Genomic DNA, 21480 nt, shown 5'->3' on the forward strand with positions numbered 1-21480 from the left:
ACAAAAGTAAAAAGATCTAAATTACTTTTTCTTTTTTATAGAAACAGAAAAGACAAATATCTGTAATATCCAATTGTGTATTTCAAAATCCTCAAATACTGCAAGTTCAGATATGTGCAGAGTACAAAAAAGTACCATTAATATTTAGATGTAGATTCAACACAAATCTTATAAGAATTGCACAACAACAGCTTTTTATCTCACAATCATAATTTTACTGTTTTGTAACATACAACAGAAATTAATATAAATATAAATAAATATTGTTATTGTTATTACTGGTATATATTTTTTACTTCCAAAAGAATGACAAGACAGACATCATTAGGTGACAGATTACAGGGGAGACATTAATTTACTTTTTAATTCAGTTGTTACAAAGTGCAACACATTTGTTGTATTTACCTGTAACTGGACCGATGTCAGACTTACTTCAATTTCTCTGCAGATTCTGCAGTTTCTATGGGTCTCCAATGGCTGCTTGATATTACCAAGGAATCCCAATTCATTTTGAAAAGCTAAAATTTTAAAGACAATATCTTATATTAGCCAAGAAAATGTGTAATGGAAGAGGCAGGACATGTAAGAACAAATTAAAGTATCAACTCAGTAAAGTAATATATAAGCATATACAAAAAATGTACAAAACAAATAGTACATTTAATGACAAAACCAAATACACGGACATAATGTTGAATCTAAAAACAAAACAGCAATAAATAAATAAATAATCCCTTTAGGTTATGTCAAACCACTAAATAACGTCAAACTTAAAGGACCGTACCATATGTTCATTCATTAAAATTAATCAGTCTCACCATAATGTCCATTTAGTTCTGGATTCGTCTATATGAACATCTGAGAACTCCAGAAATACCACTTAATGGACCTGGTGAAACTGCTGAACGATCTCCACGTCTCAACTTTCAAACAAACATGGACAAAAAGTCCGTAAAGTGCTCAGAAAACAATTTAAAAAAAATAAATTGTGCAACAAACAGAAAAATTCCTCTTGATGAGGAAAATCATTTTCTAAGAATTAAATCTTTGACTACTTCCTCAACAGCTGCTTCAAGCCACCGGCTACCTCTCTTGAGCATTTTTCAAGTCTCTCTATGATTTTAAACCATAGTATAATAATTTAAAACTGATTGGAGAGTGAAACGCCTCTAAGTGCTGGAACGATCTTCTAACTATCAGGACAGTCCCCCAAGGTGTGCCTCTTGGTTGCAGCTGGGGTTAACAATGCAACTAAAGTGTGCACTGAAAGAGTGAAAGAGCTGTGAGCTCAAGCAAAATGAAAGGAGAGGCAGTAAAATCAGATGTGATTGTGAGGAAAATGTATTAGAACTTAGCTCTAAGAAGAAACAGAAGGCTTCTGCATTGTTGGATGGAGATTTCAAAGCAGAGTTATCTGAATAAATCTTCACAGTGTGCATGGAGGAACGAACCAGCTGTGGTTCGGTGTACCGTGGCCAGGATCCCAGGAAGGATATGGCCAGTTTACGTTCACGTATTGGTCCGTTGCTGGGGTTTGTCATGGGTCAGTATTTACAGTGGGACCTTTTAGTGTAATTAATGATGACATTCGGCGTAACTAAAGCCTCGGTGTCATGACGCTGCATTCTTGTCATATGGGACAGTTGGACACTATGCCGCCACCGCCAAACTTCTCATTTGATCAGTTCTCTGTTTATAGAAATCTATTTTCTCAACCTGATGAAAATGAATCAGGGTCAGCCACAGAATGCTCTGCAGTACTTTCTGTCACATTCCTTTATGTAATGGCTCATTTTTGCCATCCTTCCCATATGCCACAAATACAGACAACCATGTCTCAATCTGGTTTCAGGAAGTGTTTAACTCTTCACTTTAATGAGACAGCCTGTCTGTCATATTAGCTTCAATCAAACGAGAAGATTGATATAGACCAGGCTGTAATTGCGAGCTTGCTTTCAGTCACGCTTGGTAAATACACCTAAGTGAGCAGAATGAAAGAACACTGAGTGTTTCTTATGAATGATCCACTAACTACACCTGAACTCTGAGCATCTGCAGATATCAAGGGTAGTGTGATCTTAAAGGACATTCAAAAACAGAATGATGGTTACGAGCAAAGGAAAATGGATACACACATATATATCACGCAAAAAAAGAGCTGATTACTGATTATTGCTTTTCTTGTTTATGCTTGGTAGTTGCTTCACTGAGAGCAGAAACATGAGACCTTCTGGAGCCAATTCTGGTCTTCGAGAGACAGCGAGAACTAATAATCGAGGACCTTTCTCCTCATGGACAGATTGCAAACATCTACTCTCACAATATGAGTTTTCCACAACATGTCACACATTATAGAAGCTTTGTTGACAAATGAAAGTTTTTACACCTTACACACACATACTAAAAAACTGAGGGTATTATAGACTGCTTCCACAATCTGCAGTTGGGGTAAATTTAGATAGGAGTGATGTTTTAAGTAAATACAAGGCCTCTGCGTCCCTGATAGGACTGATCGCTGGTGACACTAATATTATAATTATTTTAAAAAAAAATCTTAATATGAACGCAATGATTTATCATGGGTCATGCCTGTTCTCTTCTTGTACAGTCAGTCCAGACTGCGTTCATAATTAACTGAAACTAAATGTGTGCCCAGCTCAGAAACCCCAGCCAGGAGATGGGAATGACAATCTTGGAAATTATTGTGCCAGGCTCAGAAAAAAAACCCAACAAACACATGAGATGCAAGACAAAACAAGTCAATAAGTGAGTCCCAGAGGTACAGATAATCTTAAACTGGGAGTTTCCAGTCAAAAGCAAAGTTAATATAAACCTTTGCTTAAATCTTTCTTTCAAATATATGCAAAGACTTTAAAATGGAATTAATATATATAAGTTTTACACACACAACAGATTGTTCTATTATGACACTCGGTGTTGATTTTTCCTTTCATCTGCCCCCGTCCTACATCAACTAAACAATGAATTCAAACGGTGAAAGACCAAACACTTCCTGAAACCTGCAGCCTCAGTCGAGCCTGTTATGGAAGACGAGCATCGATCATCGATCACACTGAGCTGAAACGTGTCTCTGTGGTTAGGTGGAACCCGGCGGTGTCACTGTGAGAGGAAGTAAGCTCTTCAGATTACTGTCTCCATCCGCTTTTTAAGAAGTAACAAATAGAGCCTCTTTCAGGCTGATGACGACCATGCAGTTTGGAAACTGTACAGATTACTGAATGGACTTCATCACAAGGAACTATGTAAACTTTCAAGTCAAGTAAAAAAAAAAAAAAAACGAAACAAAAAAACAAGACAGTACACCAAAGAAAAGATTTCAAGTGAGCAACAGCAGCATTATGATAGTGTTCCTGTTTTCACATGCTCTACGGTCTGCTCTGCAGGCAGAGACGTGCAGCAACAAGAGTTGTGCCACTGACACAAACTCCTAGCTGGTAATGAACTAAACACTCCTTGGCATTAAAAAAGTTTCTAGGAGTCAACCAATGTCTGCGTGTCGCTGACAGAACTCTTCCTCTGAACGTCTCAGGGCTACCATTGTCACAAACAGACCGTAGAAAAACAGTAGCTTATTACAATATAAATACTTGAATAATAAAAAGATAAGGGGTGCTTGATTCACTTTACCTTGATGTTTCCCCTCCTGAGACTGTTGAGGCGTCTGAAGTGGTAAATCAAGCACCCCTCAGATAGCTCAGAGATCTGAAAAGGACTTTCAAACATTTATTGTATGTACACGGTCAAAGTGTTGGGACAGCAAGCTAAAGTTAGTCTTTTTCTTTTTGCTGGTGTCGTTATTGTGGCGCACTCCAGTTTATCATACTGCAGATGCCAAAAACACAACTTGAATGAACAGCAAGGCCAATCCCCTCAAGATCACGTCTGAATGACAAATGCATATTTATACAACAGATGGACCTACAGTATTAAAGACTAAAGGCAAGTATCAAGGCATTATCACTTTGTCCTGTCCGAACTCTGAAAGCACTTCTAGTCAGACAACAAATTGTAAGACACATTAATGAGCTGTGAAGACAAACTTTGTTTAACGCACCAATTGTACCTGCAACACCGTGAACATTTACATGAGCTCAAATGATAATTTTATATAGACCAAGTGTTTATCTAAACTTTCTGAATGTTTGAAATCGGTAAGGGTTCAGAACATTTAAGGATTATTACAGTTAAGTTATTTCATCATATTTGTTGGAAAAAAAACCCATTGAGTTAGACTGCTGAATAATAACAAAGCAGCTCCCCAAATTGTAAAAATAGCAGTCCCCCAAATGGCCACTTGGGGCTGGCTCCAAAATCAAGTCAATGCCCACTGAATCCAACATTAAAATGCTTTTTTAATTTTAAAGATTTGATTTTGGTAGGGTGGATCATCAAACATCGATAGTATTGATACCAACCCCGCTATTGATACTAGCGTGATAGAATGGATACTTTTGTTTCCACTATGTAGCCCACTGAATTGTGATAAACAAATTATGTTTTTGGAAATGAAAAAATAAACCTCCAACATGCACCATGAAAAATGTCTGAAAACTTTTGTGTTGACCGTCACATCTGTTTTATTTTGATGTGACCAAAAGGTGAAAGGTGTGTTTTAATTAGAGATGGCACGATACCACTTTTTAATGTCCGATAACGATTCCGATATCATAAATTTGGATATCTGCCGATACCGACATGAATCCGATATAGTGTATTTTGTAATCAATAAAACTTTTTTTTTTATAAATATCTTGCTGCATTTTGTAGAAGTTCATACTCAAGTTTTAAAAAAACAAGAGACTGAAGTTATTCAGTTATACCTGTATGCAAAAAATACACTCCACCCAAAACATTTTATAGTTCAGCAACACTGATCAATCTAATAAATTTAAACCTACACCATCCTCCCTATTCTGGTATTTTAAAGAGTACTTAGTGGAAATATTAAGCAACCTAACTAATAGGGTTGCCAACTCCCAGCAAAAATATTAGGGAACCACCCCTCGCCCTCCACCTCATGATGCTTAATCGACATAATCAACTTTAATGCACGTGTAAAGCAAATGCACAGAAATCAATTATTTTTCTACAATAATTAAATAGATTCAACATCTTTCTTCAACAGAATTGCAGACTGCACAGATGGTACCTTCCCAAAGGAAAAAGTACTATAGCTTACTAGGATGTATATTAGACTTAATAGTTACTATATACAATAATGTATTTCTATACATTTAATCAGATGACCACTTTGGTTGTAAGATTCAGATAATTATTTATTCAAAGTTTTTAAACATAACTAAGTGATTTATGTTTAAAATCCTGCTTAAACGTTTTAAAAAAAATAACTTACTGAACTGTAAAAATTTTGAAAAAGGAATATATGACATAACAAAGAAAAGTATTTCCTTGTGCCCCCCTTTTCCCTGTTAATGCCCAACCTGGCCCCTGACAAAACTTTGCTAGACCCGCCCCTGCACAGTTACCAGCTGTCAGCTACATAGAAAAGGATCCTGGTGTTATTTGTCTCTCAGAAACAGTTCATAACTTCAACTCATTCATGTCACCTAAAAGGTAAACCTGTTTCTCCATCACCTGTTCAGCTCTGATGATTCAGTAAGGACATCTCCTGGTTTCATCTTCATGTTTCCCTCTCACCACATAACCAAACCAATATCATGACCAGCAGCTTTACAGCTGTGGCTCCAGCAAACATCAGCTGATACTAGAAATTAATATTAAATACATTCTAACAACAGCTTATCACGCTTAAACGTGCTGCTGTTGTTTACCCGCTGGTCTCCTCTTTCTGGCACAAAGTGGGCGATAAACAAATAAGAAAGACGGGACTTGCGACAGAAAAGCCGATCAGCTGATCATGATCAGTTTCATGTTTGAAGTAATAACAGGAGAGGGAAGGGGAGCGAATGAGAGAAGTAGATGCAACTGTGGAGCAAAGACAGAATAACTCCAGCTTTGTGTCTATTTTTTTAATTCTAGCTGAAGTACCGGACAAATCGCTGCCTTTTCACCTCAATATGGAACTCCAATGGCCAGTCCAGCTGTGGCTCACTATATCAGTTGTTAAGCTTAACGTGGAAATACTCTGCAAACATTCAGGGATGAACTTACACACTTACTTTTCTGGAATAGTTTTCTCTGAGATCAAATGCTGCAGTTAGGAAGCATGTACCGAGGCTCCAAATGCGCCAACAGACCGCCGACAGGTCTCGCAGACAACAGCCGCTCTGTCACGTGACACATACTACTCCCATGCGACAAGCTGGGTTACGCCAAGTAGCGCGTTTTGTGAGGTGATTTTGTGATACTTCGTATCGGATTACATTTTTTATTTCCCTCCGATATCCGATCCAGTAATTTAGGTCAGTATCGGACCGATACGTAATATCGGATCGGTCCATCTCTAGTTTTAATATATTGTTGAAAGTAAAAGTCACAGTGATTTAGTGGTCATTAAAATGTGCTCTGGATTTGCATTAAGGAGTTAATGATTTAATGATTCATCTGTAGGGTCATGACAAACTACTGCATTCTGTACACTAGTGTTAGTTAGCTGTGTCGCTTTGTAGCAATTAAAACCAAAAATCTGAAGTGTTTCCAAATAATGATAACGATGATCCGCTTAAAGCATGCCGGACATTTGAATTTTATATTGACATCTGGTCTGTGTAGTTCATGTTTTGTTGTTACTCGTCCAGGTTACATCCAGGAACAATCCAGGAAGCTGTGATTGGCACATGCAGGCAGTGATTCAGTGAGCACTTGATTTGCAGGTGATACATTTTAGCTGTTAGGAGCCAAAATTGTGATCAAGATTAAAATGTAATTAACTGCAGCCCTAAGAACGGTGTTCAAAAAAGCACCGTGTAGAGTTACTCTCATTATTAATCAGAGTCTTCATATTGATTTGTAGATTTTAAATACAACAGGATACATTTTCACATCGCTTGGCAACCGGTAAATCTTAAAAGAATGAGATGGAATCATTAAAAGCACCAGCTTCGCCATCAATAAACATGCTACTCCCTTTGGGAAATCTCTGCAGAGCATGCCACGCATTTAAACTTCAGTGTAATATAAATTATTAAATTTAAATTCAGAGGACATTAATTCTTTCTAACTTGTAATTTTCTTCACATTGGGTAGCATGAGAGCTCATACAAATGGCCACTTTTGCAGAATAGCAGATGGCATAAATGTAAAAGACAAATCATTGTATACTAATGTTTCATGTCACCTCTTTCTGCCATGCACACTTTCATGATGAAGCACTGATAAGCCACACTGCTCATCGTGCTCACCACGTATGGAAGCCCTAAGGTTAAATTCACTCAGCAATGCACACGACAGATGGGAGTGCTGCAATGAGGAGAGGACGTCTCATATTCATGTCGCCCAAATGACTGTGAAAACCTGCAGTTTGATCGCTGTCCAACTTTAGCTCTCTGTCCCATTACTTCCTTTTTTTGACACAGTTGGGATTTAGCGAGTCAGAAAGTGAAGTATTGGGCGTACAGCTCCTCTTCTTTTGTGACGTATTCTTTGCTTTTTCCTGGATTCATCCGCGCAGGGTCCGATGGTGTCGCAGAGTTGGCTTCAGGAAGGCTGAGGGAGGGAAGAAAAACATCTGTTAGAATAATGAGGAGGCAGAAGCTCGAGGACAGAGAAATGCTCTGTCAGGAATTCACAGGCTTACAGATGTATGCAATCAGATGGTCACAGATTTTTAGCTGACAAGCTCGGGAGCTTCACAGAACAGAAAATAATAGTGATTGCCTTGTTTGTTGTGATCGTTGGCAGCAGCCACTGTCAGAGCATAATGGGGGAGATCCAGTGAGTGCTCCTACTCGATGTCATACAAGTGAAGAAGTGGTGGTGTAATGTCCAAAATCCAGCATGGACATAGACTTAGACTGCCCACATTTAAGGACACATGCACAAAGGAGAGCTTGGGACTAAAACACCAAACCTAAAATTATAAATAACGCAAACTTCAAATCACCAAATCCTTTTTCTACATCCTGAATTGGACATGCCACCAGTGTACCATGATGAGGTGGGATGCTCATTCACAAAATAAGTCTAAAAGAGAAGCAATAGGACCTTTTTGCTATCAGGTAGCAATGCTGACCCCCTTCCCTCTGGAAACTGGGGCAATCGTGGCTCAAGAGTTGGGAGTTCGTCTTGTAATCGGAAGGTTGCCGGTTCGAGCCCTGGCTTGGACAGTCTCGGTCGTTGTGTCCTTGGGCAAGACACTTCACCCGTTGCCTACTGGTGGTGGTCAGAGGGCCCGGTGGCGCCAGTGTCCGGCAGCCTCGCCTCTGTCAGTGCGCCCCAGGGTGGCTGTGGCTACAATGTAGCTTGCCATCACCAGTGTGTGAATGGGTGGATGACTGGATATGTAAAGCGCTTTGGGGTCCTTAGGGACTAGTAAGGCGCTATATAAATACAGGCCATTTACCATTTACCATTTAACTAACATAACTGCAATATTGGATTTTTAAGATCAATATCAATACTCGCGATTTAAAAAATCTGATATTCCGACATATCAGCCGATATTTTCTTTCAGGCATACAATATGCGAACAGATTTCCTTAATGTTTGAGTGGTTATTTATTTACTTGTTTATTCTCTCCCAAGTGTGCTCTGATTACCTGCAGATTGCCCTCTAGTGGACAAACCTTTTAATGTCAACACTCTTACTATGGTAAAGACTTTTTCTCCTGTCTCTTTATTTTTGAACATTTATAAGCCATTACAAATGCAAATACTGACATACTGACAAATAGTTAATATCGGTTTATTTATTGTCTTGCCTGTAAGTTTTTTTATTGCTTATTCTGCAGATTTTGTGGAAGATACTTTGCAACCCACCTCCACCCCTCTGATACAGTCACCATGCTTTCCTTGAATGTGTTAGCAGAAGAATGGAGTCCCAGAGCAGAGTGGTTACTGCCAAATGTAAATCACTGTAGATGTAAATGTACGGACACATATGTATATTACTCAGGTGCTTCAGTTTCCATGCTATTCCTGAGCCTGCAATCAGTGCACAGGTCAGTGGAAGTTTGGACATGTTGCATAAAGCTTGGGACACTTTAAATGAACAAAAACAGTTTTTGTTATAGTTGGCTGCTCCTTTTAAGGATCCATGGCATAACGGGTGGTGGCAATGATTGGTAACTGTTTAGATATAGCAAGATTGCACAATACGAGCACAAAAGAAGCAGTAAAGTAAAAAAACAACACAAAAACATGACAGACTTCAGCTTTAAACTAAACTGCAGCTCGATTACGAGATGGGAAAAAGTTGGAGAACTTTCAAACAAAGTCTGCGGTTCAGCTGCAGTTTATACCCTCGAGCCTCAGACCTCCCAATGATTTCTAATCAACGGCCGCAGCAAACAGAACTCCTTCATTTGTTTGTCCACTGCCTTCTGTGGAGAGAACAAAGCCCAAAACTATTTCTTATTTCTTTCTCTTTCAAGTTTTACATTTGCAAGTTGCTGCAAAGCTTTCAAAGCAATCATTTGTTTGCCTCTTTGCTTCACTCCCAGTTTAAAGTCCCACTGAGACTGATTTGTAAGTGCACTGTCTCCGGGTTGGTTCTCATCTTTTTGTAAAATATTTTTTACGAGGATTTACAGTGCATTTCAAAGATGATTCTGTCTTTGATTGCGCCACATTGAGAAAATGAAAAATGTGATGTTAATGTGCGTAATGTATCAAAAAGAGATTACATGTTCATTATTTTTGGGTGTTGACCCCGATGTAATGGAGCGAGGCTGCAGTGTTCCGTGAAATGAAAAGATCAATGCTGCACTCGTATTAGCTCGGGCCTAAATTAAAATGATAAAAAGTAGAGAACAGAAAGAAAAAGAAGTTGTCTCTCATATTTCATCTCTGGACATTGTCAGAACAAAAGGAAAAAATAGGAGTAACAGCTGGTCCATAAGTGCTGATCAAATATAAACCTCACCTCGGTTGAGGGTGAGGGGGTGAGGACAGAAAGGAGGGAAACTAAGAAGTGAGGTGAAAGATTGGGATAGTGGAAGCAGCAGCAGACATCACATAATTCACTGCTTGAATATGTGAAGTGAAGGTGAACGGTGGGCAGCAGTAGCAGAAATGCACTTTAGTTCTCACCTCCCGAAGCTCTGCAGGCCCTGATGCTGCACCACAGATTCCTGAGGATGAGGAGCATGAGGAAGAGCAAGGCTTGGCATGGGATGATGTGGAGGATGAGGAGAAGAAGGAGGAGGAGGAGGAGGATGCTGAGGAAGAGGAGCAGGAGGATAAGGGCTGAATAGGGGAAGGGGTTTCCTAAGTCGGGGGAGGGATCTCTGGAGGGGGGAGTTAGGAGGCGCAAAAGGGCCTCCTGATCCTACCTCCTCCACCTCCCGTCCCTCCTCTTCCTGTCCTTCATGAGTCATGGTGGGAGGGCTGACGAATCGGAGAGCTGAATGGCTAGGAAAGCTGGTGAAGCGGTGATCTGATTGGCTGCCTGTTTTTGACTACAGACACACATAGAGAGGCGAGACATGAATGCCGGCTATCTTTAGCTAACTCAGATCAAACTACTAACTGGTTTTAACAACGTGCCTGTCATGCTGTGTAGTTTCCATGGTAACCAAAGTGGTTAAAGCTATTAGCATCATCTCAGATAATGACCTTTAACCTAAACTTGCATCCCTGCCTAAGCAAATCCAGTGAAGAGCAGGAGTAAAGTGCTTATACGCATCTTTCAAATTCCAGTCTACTAAGTGTGATCAAAAGTTCTGTGATTCCACTCATAAAAAGCGGAAATCTTACCTGATTTAAAATGAACTGTGATCCTCTTCAAGGAATCTCCTCGTGCAGGTCTGGACTAACTCCAGTACCATTCCTGGTATTTTAAGATTACGTCCTATTCGATTCAGGTATTAATGTTGGATCTCTTCCACTATATCAGTTTCATTTTACGACAGAGGGAGTCCAAACTAACTAGTGTCATACAAAGTTTGCATTGGTATGGCCAATAAAACTGTTTTCAGTGCACTTTGAGTGGGTATATTAAGGTACACCATGTTTTTCTCCCTCAGATGTGTCAACACTGGGAAAAAAAGAGAAAAGCACGCTCCTGGTGTTGGTTGTGACCTGATGTACCACATCTTCTTATAGCTGGAGACCCAACTCATCACCAGTGATGATGTTCATCCAAAAAGGTTGGTGAGTTTGACACAGAAGTTGAGATTTTTGTGTGCAAAAAAATTGCAGAGACCACAAAGTGGTCAGAACACGGCACCCAGTGATCTAAAAGTCCAAGTTAGAAGTAGACCAGAGGTGCACAGTGGGAGAGCAGGAATATTTCATCTGGGATGTGTGGCTTTTATTTTTTTGTTTGTAAAGCTTATAGAACTTTTTGATCACACCTTGTATTATCTTACCTGGAAGGACCGCCTTCCACATGGTAGGGGAATACAATACAGTTTGTGGCAGCTTTTGCTAACACAACCGTCAATCTTTTTTAGATTTTTAGTTATCGTCTCTTCAGAGATTATGCCTTAAAATGTTTCAACATACACTGATCAGGCATAACATTATGACCACCAGCCTAATATTGCATTGGTCTACCCTTGAATTAAATCCAGTAAGTGGTGCGGAGGGGCATCCACGGATTGGACTAGTTTGTCCAGCATTGGTCCAGAATTTGGAGGCCAAGTCAACACCTCAAACTTCTTGTTGTGCTCCTCAAACCATTTCTTCTTTGTGGCAGGGCAGATTATTCTGTGCCACAGCCTTCAAGGAATACTGTTTCCATGAAAGGATGTACACGGTGTGCAACAGTGGTTAGGTAGGTGGTGCGTGTCAAATTAACATCCACATGGATGGCAGGACACAACGTTTATCACAATGTTTCCCAGAAGACAGTGTGATTGCCCAAAGCATCATCATCACCATGATCACCGTGTCTGGTCAACAAACTGTGATGCTCTGACGCCTTTCTGTCAGAATCAGCATCAACTACAGTGGGGCAAAAAAGTATTTAGTCAGCCACCGATTGTGCAAGTTCCCCCACCTAAAATGATGACAGAGGTCAGTAATTTGGTCAATAACAAAAATACAACTCAATACTTTGTAACATAACCTTTGTTGGCAATAACAGAGGTCAAACGTTTACTATAGGTCTTTACCAGGTTTGCACACACAGTAGCTGGTATTTTGGCCCATTCCTCCATGCAGATCTTCTCGAGAGCAGTGATGTTTTGGGGCTGTCACCGAGCAACACGGACTTTCAACTCCCGCCACAGATTTTCTATGGGGTTGAGGTCTGGAGACTGGCTAGGCCACTCCAGGACTTTCAAATGCTTCTTACGGAGCCACTCCTTTGTTGCCCGGGCGGTGTGTTTTGGATCATTGTCATGTTGGAAGACCCAGCCTCGTTTCATCTTCAAAGTTCTCACTGATGGAAGGAGGTTTTGGCTCAAAATCTCACGATACATGGCCCCATTCATTCTGTCCTTAACACGGATCAGTCGTCCTGTCCCCTTGGCAGAAAAACAGCCCCATAGCATGATGTTTCCACCCCCATGCTTCACAGTAGGTATGGTGTTCTTGGGATGCAACTCAGTATTCTTCTTCCTCCAAACACGACGAGTTGAGTTTATACCAAAAAGTTCTACTTTGGTTTCATCTGACCACATGACATTCTCCCAATCCTCTGCTGTATCATCCATGTGCTCTCTGGCAAACTTCAGACGGGCCTGGACATGCACTGGCTTCAGCAGCGGAACACGTCTGGCACTGCGGGATTTGATTCCCTGCCGTTGTAGTGTGTTACTGATGGTGACCTTTGTTACTTTGGTCCCAGCTCTCTGCAGGTCATTCACCAGGTCCCCCCGTGTGGTTCTGGGATCTTTGCTCACCGTTCTCATGATCATTTTGACCCCACGGGATGAGATCTTGCATGGAGCCCCAGATCGAGGGAGATTATCAGTGGTCTTGTATGTCTTCCATTTTCTGATGATTGCTCCCACAGTTGATTTTTTCACACCAAGCTGCTTGCCTATTGTAGATTCACTCTTCCCAGTCTGGTGCAGGTCTACAATACTTTTCCTGGTGTCCTTCGAAAGCTCTTTGGTCTTGGCCATGGCGGAGTTTGGAGTCTGACTGTTTGAGGCTGTGGACAGGTGTCTTTTATACAGATGATGAGTTCAAACAGGTGCCATTCATACAGGTAACGAGTGGGGGACAGAAAAGCTTATTACAGAAGACGTTACAGGTCTGTGAGAGCCAGAGATTTTCCTTGTTTGAGGTGACCAAATACTTATTTTCCACCCTGATTTACGAATAAATTCTTTACAAATCCTACCATGTGGATTCATGGATTTTTTTTTTCACATTCTGTCTCTCACAGTTGAAGTGTACCTCTGGTGCAAATTACTGACCTCTGTCATCATTTTAAGTGGGGGAACTTGCACAATCGGTGGCTGACTAAATACTTTTTTGCCCCACTGTAGTTTGAGGTGCAGTAGATCATCTTTTGGACCACACAGGTCAGACAGCCTTCTGTACCCAATCATCAGTGAGCCTTGGCCACCCATGACCCTGTTGCTAGTTCACCACTGTTCCTTCCTCGGACCATTTTTGATAGATACAGACCACTGCAGGCTGGGAACACCCCACAAAAGCTGCAATTTTGGAGATGCTCTAACCTGTTCGTCTAGCTATCACAGTTTGTCCCTCGTTAAACTCGCTCAAATCCTCACGCTTGACCATTTTTCTCCTTCATCAGCTCGGGGGACAAATATTCACTTGCTCCCTGATATTTCCCACTAACAGGTGCCATGATGAAGAGATAATCAGTGTTATTTACTTCAGCTGTCAGCGGCCATAATGTTATGCCTGGTCGGTGTACGGCGAAAAGTACATTTCCTCGACTGTCACTGGACGGCTGTCACAAGGGTTTATCATATGGCCAAATGCACAATGCACTAGATTACATATTATAACAAGCAGCAGCAAAACCTCATTAATATATTTTCTACACACTGGCATTGCAATATTTTTGTAGGGGATCAACCAAATATGTTTAGCGCAAGTCAGCAAAGAATGCATGAAAAAAAAGAGCATAAATTAAAATATAGGCACAGAGTAGCCTTGAATAATCTCTCAGTGTTCCCTGAGGGGACTTGCTGGAGAGAGAGAGCTGCTATCTTCCTCACTTTCTTGATATCCCCACTAGTTGGCAAACTGAGAGATTTTCCAGTCCTACACATTGGAAGCTTAGACGTGTGAGCGAAGGACTGAAGATGCATATGTTATTCAATATAAACAACCCACAGCGAGCAACACAGGCACGATTAGGAGGAGGAGGAGGATGGAAATGAGGAGACGATGAGCTGATGTTATGATACTGAAATCAAGTGTTATTGTTCTTGAATGACTCAAACTGAAGCTGTGACAGCTGTGTTCACACATGAAGGATGATGAGCAGCTTTGTACAAAGATAACAGTTATCATGAGTCGTGTGCAATGGGCACCAGGTTTCAGGAAGAACGCTCAATGGCGCTCAGACAACAGACGAAAAAATGGGAGCATAAAGAGGAAGACAAGAAGATTACACAAGCACACGGGCCGCAAACATTCTTCTTTTCTTACAGCTGGTAGCAGAACAATGCGTGAAGATAATCAGGTACAATAGCAACACAGAAGGTTTTAGTGTCCTTGTGCTTTTCTCTTGCTGCAAATCTATTTCTACATAATAAAGAAACATAGTTTATATGGATAAATTATGTTTGCTACCCTCATTAGGCGGGATAATGATCAATAACTTCATCTGGCGGCTGTAAACAAAGCTGGGTAACTATGCCAAGACGCATGCAGTGACTGCCCTGGTGTTTCTCCAATCCTCAGCCTGTTGGATGAGTTGATTCATTGCAGAGTGCAGCTCACCTTTACAGGTTTCACTGGTTTGAATTTATGACTCAAGGGGATTACTTCCATTTATCTTCAAGGATGATCTCAGTACATTTGCACTATATATCATATGTTGGGTGTTTGAGTATGTAATAAATGATAAGAAATATGTGTTTGGTACGTGGATGTGGGTCTTTACATTCTCTGGAGTTCATACAGTGTTAAAGATAGATCCTTACAGTAAAACACTCAGTCATACATTTAAGCCGTTTTCACACATGCACGGCAGGCCTGAACTTTTCAATATCAGCAGTGGGAACGGCATTAAACAGTGTTTTCTTTTTAACCCGTGTGGTCCTTGTCTGTGGCAATTAACTAAATGCAGGCAATTATCTAGAGAGTTAAAAGCAAGCGAGCAGGCATCGTATGTCCTGCTGTGCGCTACATGTCAGAAGGGACCACCAGAGTTCATGTGTGAAAACGACTTAATACTTACCGGGTAAATAGGTGAAGCAGATGACTTCAGCTGTACAGAAGTTTGGTATGCTGTAAGACTGAAGCATCCACACCATTCACAGTGAAAAAAAGCAGTGTGGAATGAGCCCACTCACCTTAATAAGAGGGTTGATGACACCGACATTGGCACTGGAGTTAAAGACCTTGTTGAATCCCGTCTCTCGGTTGACCAACTCCAGCTGGTAGAACTTCTTGTCATCCTATATAAAAAAATGACAACATGTTGCAGTCAAACTCCACCCCAATCAAAACACACTCCACTATTCTTCTGTCTGTTTGCCAACACACATTTTTAATAGTCAGTTTCATAAAGTTTGCATTCCCTCAGTATTTTCAACTAAAACTACACCAAATCAATAATTTCTTGACTCACTGTCCTGCATTCGAAGGATAAGCAAGCGCACATACACGATCCTGTTTACACACATGGATTCATAATTTAAAGAATAACAAAGTGACTTGTGGATCAGCATCTTGAAAAAAGTCTACTGAGATCCCGACTGACACACAGCAGAACCACAAAGGGCGGTTCCACATTAAGACTTCATGAAGTTATCAGCAGCATGCTGCAAAGACACAGGTCCTCCACAGTGCCTCGAAGGGCCACGCACAAGGAGTGAGAGTGAAGAAGTAGAGACATCGCTCAAACCGAGTTCTGCTTATCAACATTTAACTGCATCGCAGGATCTTTATCAAATCCCAAAGACGCAGCTTGCTCGCTAACTTTTCTTTCCTAAGTAAACAACATCTGCTGGTCGAGACCCTTACATGCAGTCAGATGAAGGAACTTTCAAAGAAATACATTTTTAACCCTGAGAACTGTTGAATGTTTGACCTCGCTTCCAGCGATTAATCCTTGATTTAGACTTTCTCACGAACTGCATGTCTATTTTTCAGTTTACTCCTCAGAGACTATCCCATGCCAAGATCTGGACTCATGGACCCCCGCGTCTACTCACCACCAGCTTTTTGACCAGAGCTTCTCTTTCAGTCACCATCTCTCTGAGCTCTGCGATCACATGCAGGTCTTCTGGTCGGCTTTCTCTGTTTCTTAACTTGTCCTCTGTGCCCTCCAACCTGGACGCACCCAGGAAACATTAAGAGTTAAATAAACAGGAACAAAGTGTGGCACCAGAGAGACAAAAGGAAGACAAAACAGAGACAACTTTGATCTATCTTGAAACAGTAGCAGCCCAAAAGAGCCACAGAAGAGGTTTCATCACACGGTTTTATGTCTTACAGTATTTGTAGAGCAGAAATCTTGTCTTTGAGGACCTCCTGGGCCTTGTTGAAGTCAGCCAGCATGATTTGTGTTTCTCTCTGATGGATTGCATTGAGCTCCCCCATCTCTCGCTCGTGTCTCTTTGCAAGGTCTTGTTCATGAGCTCTGCAGCAAAGACAGAAGTCATAAATGAATAAATCATTAGGCGAACTTTTCTGCTAGATGCATATTTCCTAAAGTGCCACCAAGTATCACAAGTTTACACTTAAATAATAATCACTTTGGGACTTTTCCTCTGCCTCTATACCAGTACATTTAATTTCCCGGAAGGGGGACCTGTGACATTGACATCGCATTTCAGTAAATTATAGAGGCCGACAGCAAGATGTGCAGCTGCAAAGTGAACTCTGCTGGGACACAAAGCACAGCTGGTACAGGGAGCATCCGGTCCCTCAGTGCTTACTGTGTCAATGTCAGAGTGTTAATTTATGTGTCTGCAATCTAAGTTAAAGAACGTAATGAAGAGTGTGCTTCATTTACATATGGGGACCATTAGAATTAAACTTCCTATAAGAAATGTGAAGAAGCAGAGCCAGGGTTACTGGCACAGGCTGCCAACGCTTGCACGAGTAGCGGACGAACATCCGTCTTTAATGGCTGTGGTTTTGCTTTCACATTTTCTTTTTAGCATCACTCACTCATTAAAGTAACTGTTTTTACAAGCTTAACACTGGACAGTAGCACTCAAACCACTAGAAAAGGGCATTTCAGCAATTCTTGAGGAATTTTAATTTAAAAAAAACTATCCTAATATAATTAGTGTTTTCTCACATTGGGGCAGACAAATATGACAGAAAGTCTGTGTTACGAACAACAAATTAAGCTTGAAAGACGCTGACATTTACCCTGTTGGAATACTTCATTAAAGCTGGAGAAGCAAACATAGTCACAGTGGTCTTTAGGTTATAAAAAAGAGCACGGGAGTCAAAATGCGGTAGGCAAAAGACTTTGTGGCGTTTTTCCACGCAAGAAAAATGAAACCAGTGCACGAGTGCCTTAACTTGCATTCTAGCCACCAGATGGCGACAGTGGTGGCTACAAAAAGACTGGATCCTACAGAAACCTATGGTTTGTGTGTTGACCTCTATAAACATTTTCCTGCTGAGTTTATGAGCCAATTTTGGATCTTATTAAATAAAAAATTAAGTCTGTTTTGTAAATCTTGATCATCCCATGTTCCAAAACGGAGGATTATCTGGGCTATGCTGATTGGCTAGCCACCTGTGACTGACAATGAGGGTATAATATGCAGACAGACCAAGCCCTGCTCCAAACCAAGATGGCAATTAAATACCATGAATGTCTTCATGGTAGCTACATCCATCTTTTATACTGCCTGTCGTAAAGCTGGAAGGCAACACTGATTCATTTTAAGTCAATACAAACTCTGCTGGCTTAGAACAGATAGGCTGGAGTTGTGGAAGCAGGCGTGTAAAACATGAAACTCTGAGCTGAGAGGTCCTTTACCCACTTTATCTAAAGCATGATGCTGATAACGCTGTGCTTGATTTAGAGCAAAACATGTTTAAAGTTCACCAGAAACTGATCAGAATACAGTATTAATATAAATAAATGCTTACACTGATAGATCTGGACATCTATAGACTTTGTTGTTTTACTGGGTATTATATAGCTATGGCTTCAATAAACAAAGTACTGGTGTTTTAACTGAAATGGTCAGACAGAGCTACACTGGAAAAAAATTTACATATGTGAAAATGAAATAAAAATATATTTTTAGACTGTGAAAAACACGTCTAATGTAAAGTGGCTTGAAAAAACTGCACTTATGAATAAACGTGACTTTTTTCAGTAAATCCTCAGAAAAAGACTAAAAATACAGACGCAAGTTTAACATGATTTCACAAATGTGATGTCATCTTTACTTAAAAGGCAGCTGTGAAATTCTAGTTTTATGCTGTGAATGCATATTTAAAATTGGATGGTTGATGCAAAAATTTCACAAATATTATTTACTTAAATACTCTTATATAAGCAAGAGTATTTAAGGGTAATGGGAGGATAATGTCTGCTGAGCTACTGAACCTTATCTGATGGTTAGCTTCGCTGCGGACCCGCAGCACCTCTTTGCCCTTCAGCTCCAGCTCTCTGGTTAGCGTGTCGATGGTCTCGTTCAGAGAGTGAATCTCATGGTCCAGATCGGTGATACGGTTGCTACGGGAACACAGCTCCGCTTGCAGGTCTGAGATACGAATTAAGAGATCTTGTTCCTAGAGGATGCACATAAGACAGAATAGGCAGTTATTTGCTAGAAGGCTTTTAAACCTTGAGATCACTTAGGGCGAAACACTGAGAGACAAGAACAAAAACAGAACTAAACCACTGTCAGTGTCACCTGCTTTTGGCTGTGCTCCATGGCTTTCTCTAGCTCTCGTTTGGTGGCAGCGTGTTCTTTGAGGTGGATTTGCTTCAGATGCTCGATGGCTGTCGCATGGAGGTGGTTCAGTTCTGCACGAAGAGAGGCTGCAGGAAAGAGACGCCACAGGTAATGTGAGGGATCATTTCTTATGTAGTTTATGTAGAAAAATGACAACAGTGCGAAGAAATGAAAGATATTCTCATGTTTTGTGACTCCTTTCCTACATCGTACTTTCACGACTTATTCTTTTAGTTGGTTTAATATTGGAGGCAACTACTGAGATCAATTTTATCACCTAGCACATGTTCACAGATCTCAGAAAGCTGATTTCACCATTAGTTAATTTCATCCTGGTTTCCTAAAGCGTCTTACGATTTAACCACCAAATGTTTCTTTCTTCTCCTATTCTTCTAAACAGCAATAGGCAGATAATGAAGGTGATTTTGTTGTAATCACTATGGACAAAAACATCATCACAGCAGGCCGAAACAGAACCAGAACGTCTCAGTAGGTAGAAACACAATCACCAAAGGGTGGGGAAAAAATCATTGCTGCAATTTAAAACCACGCCACAGAGCGAGCCTGGCAGTGTGGAAACAACCCCGATCGATAACTACAAACCTAGACGTGTCAAAGCCACGTTTACTATATCTATCATCATTTACCCAGCTTTGCTTTCCCCTCGTCCTCCAATTCAAATCGCAGTGTCTGCAGCTCCTGATCCGACTGCTGTCTGAGGATTTCTAAAGTCCTCCTGTGGGCCTCCTTCAAAGCGTGAACCTCCTCCCGCTGCTCCTGCTTTAGACGTTCCTCGAGGGCCTGGCAGACGGCACGGCGAGGGAGATTAAAGAGGATAGAGGGACGGAAAGGAAGGAGAAGAGAAAGGACGAAGATGACAAGACACAATATGTTACATGAAAAATATGGTTTTGAGAAAAGTGTAGTTTGGATGTCTGACTCAATATTTCCTTTTTATTTTTGGCTGAAAAATAAAAGTGAAATGTTGTAAAAAGAAAGCCAGAAGACAAAGAGAGAAAATGAACAGTGTAATCGAACCACAGCTCCAAGCTGGTTTTGAGTAACAGACTGGCACAGGAAAAGTGACAATATTAAGAACACACAAAGACTTTTGGAGACTGTCCCACTATGTACTGCATAAAAAAAGGAAGCTACTCAGCTTCAGGAAGCAGAACTGACAGCGAGATCCATCAACAGGCTGAAAATGACTAAAGAGTGTAAGTATAAAATCACTGAGCTTTTTGACACATCCTCTCAGTGCCACATAACGAAAAAAAAAAACTACCTCAACCATAATTTATATCGTTTGGCTCATTTTAATATTACTTAACAAGAAAATTGGTGAAATTAAAGTAAATGATCCAAATAAAATGGCTCAGAAAGCCGGGAATTTCCTCAGGGGTTTGATTGTGCTATGAATCTTCTGCACTTCTTGACTCTGTGGCAGACATAAAAGGATCATTAAACAATATTAGAAAAGCTCAAAAACTTTTTTACTTGGTCTCAAGTAGTTTTGTTGACCAGCACTCGCTGAACTTCACAATGGATACTCTGCTACACGTAATCATTGCTGTGCTGTGGACTATATTGGAAATTCAAATTGCAGCACCTTCCACACTATAATTTCCTCTCTGGAAGAAATAACGTCAGACACTAGAAGCTCCCAGGACGACAAATCAAGTTGTGTACCTCTTATAAAGCACTATTTTAAGGACTTTTGCTGATCACAGACTGCTACATACATAAAAAAAAAAGTAGATAAGAACACAGGTGAAAAGAGAGGAACAGCAGCTGCAGATTTCTGTACTGAAAGTCACATTTTTACAGAACTATAAAAAGACACAGGATACAGCCAGAGGAGCACATGAACTAATTTGATGATTTAAAAGTAAAACGATAGGTCAACTCTTATTTTTGTCAGTCTTTTTCTTTCATTTTTTTTATAATGGTAATAGGCGTTTACTTGTGTATTACAAAGTTCACGGGAAGCGACATTGTGGATATATCAGCTACTGAAGCACAATTCTCTACTCTCCTGCCGATAGACAGCTAAAGGACACTTTAATTCTTTAATTTAAGTTTAGCAGCAAGTTTTTAGTTTGTTCTCCTCCCTAATGGAGGGAGTGTGTACTCTGTCTGTTTGTCCACAGTTTTCAAAACAGCATTTTCAGATTTTCTGTGATGGTGATACCGATAACAGCAACATATTAGGCCTTGGGGGACATGATTACATATGCTGGCTAAACATGAGCTTGACTGCTGTCCCTATGATGTTGCTATGATGTCACCATGATGACATAACGGGTTGACATCATCATGTTGTAATAAAACATCAGTGTTA

The 21480-nt window shown here is 40.5% G+C and overlaps 1 protein-coding gene across 3 annotated transcripts in view; it reads right to left on the reverse strand.

The window, feature by feature from the left end:
• Positions 1-205: 205 nt before the first annotated feature.
• Positions 206-21480, reverse strand: part of LOC308393625 (protein FAM184A-like) — a 79864-nt gene continuing 58589 nt past the window's right edge. For 2 of the 3 annotated variants that reach the window (XM_080877549.1, XM_080877548.1), the window contains exons 17-24: positions 19787-19940; positions 19098-19225; positions 18788-18972; positions 16700-16846; positions 16419-16536; positions 15555-15659; positions 10192-10559; positions 206-7647 (exon numbers count right to left, since the gene is read on the reverse strand). In XM_080877549.1, the coding sequence (XP_080733675.1) occupies positions 7533-7647; positions 10192-10559; positions 15555-15659; positions 16419-16536; positions 16700-16846; positions 18788-18972; positions 19098-19225; positions 19787-19940 (1320 nt within the window). In that variant the 3' untranslated portion in view covers positions 206-7532. The remainder of the gene's footprint in view (positions 7648-10191; positions 10560-15554; positions 15660-16418; positions 16537-16699; positions 16847-18787; positions 18973-19097; positions 19226-19786; positions 19941-21480) is intronic. The other variant, XM_080877550.1, reaches the window with a different exon arrangement.

The sequence above is a fragment of the Rhamphochromis sp. 'chilingali' genome, assembly GCF_963969265.1.
Source record: "Rhamphochromis sp. 'chilingali' genome assembly, chromosome: 3".
Taxonomy (NCBI): domain Eukaryota; kingdom Metazoa; phylum Chordata; class Actinopteri; order Cichliformes; family Cichlidae; genus Rhamphochromis; species Rhamphochromis sp. 'chilingali'.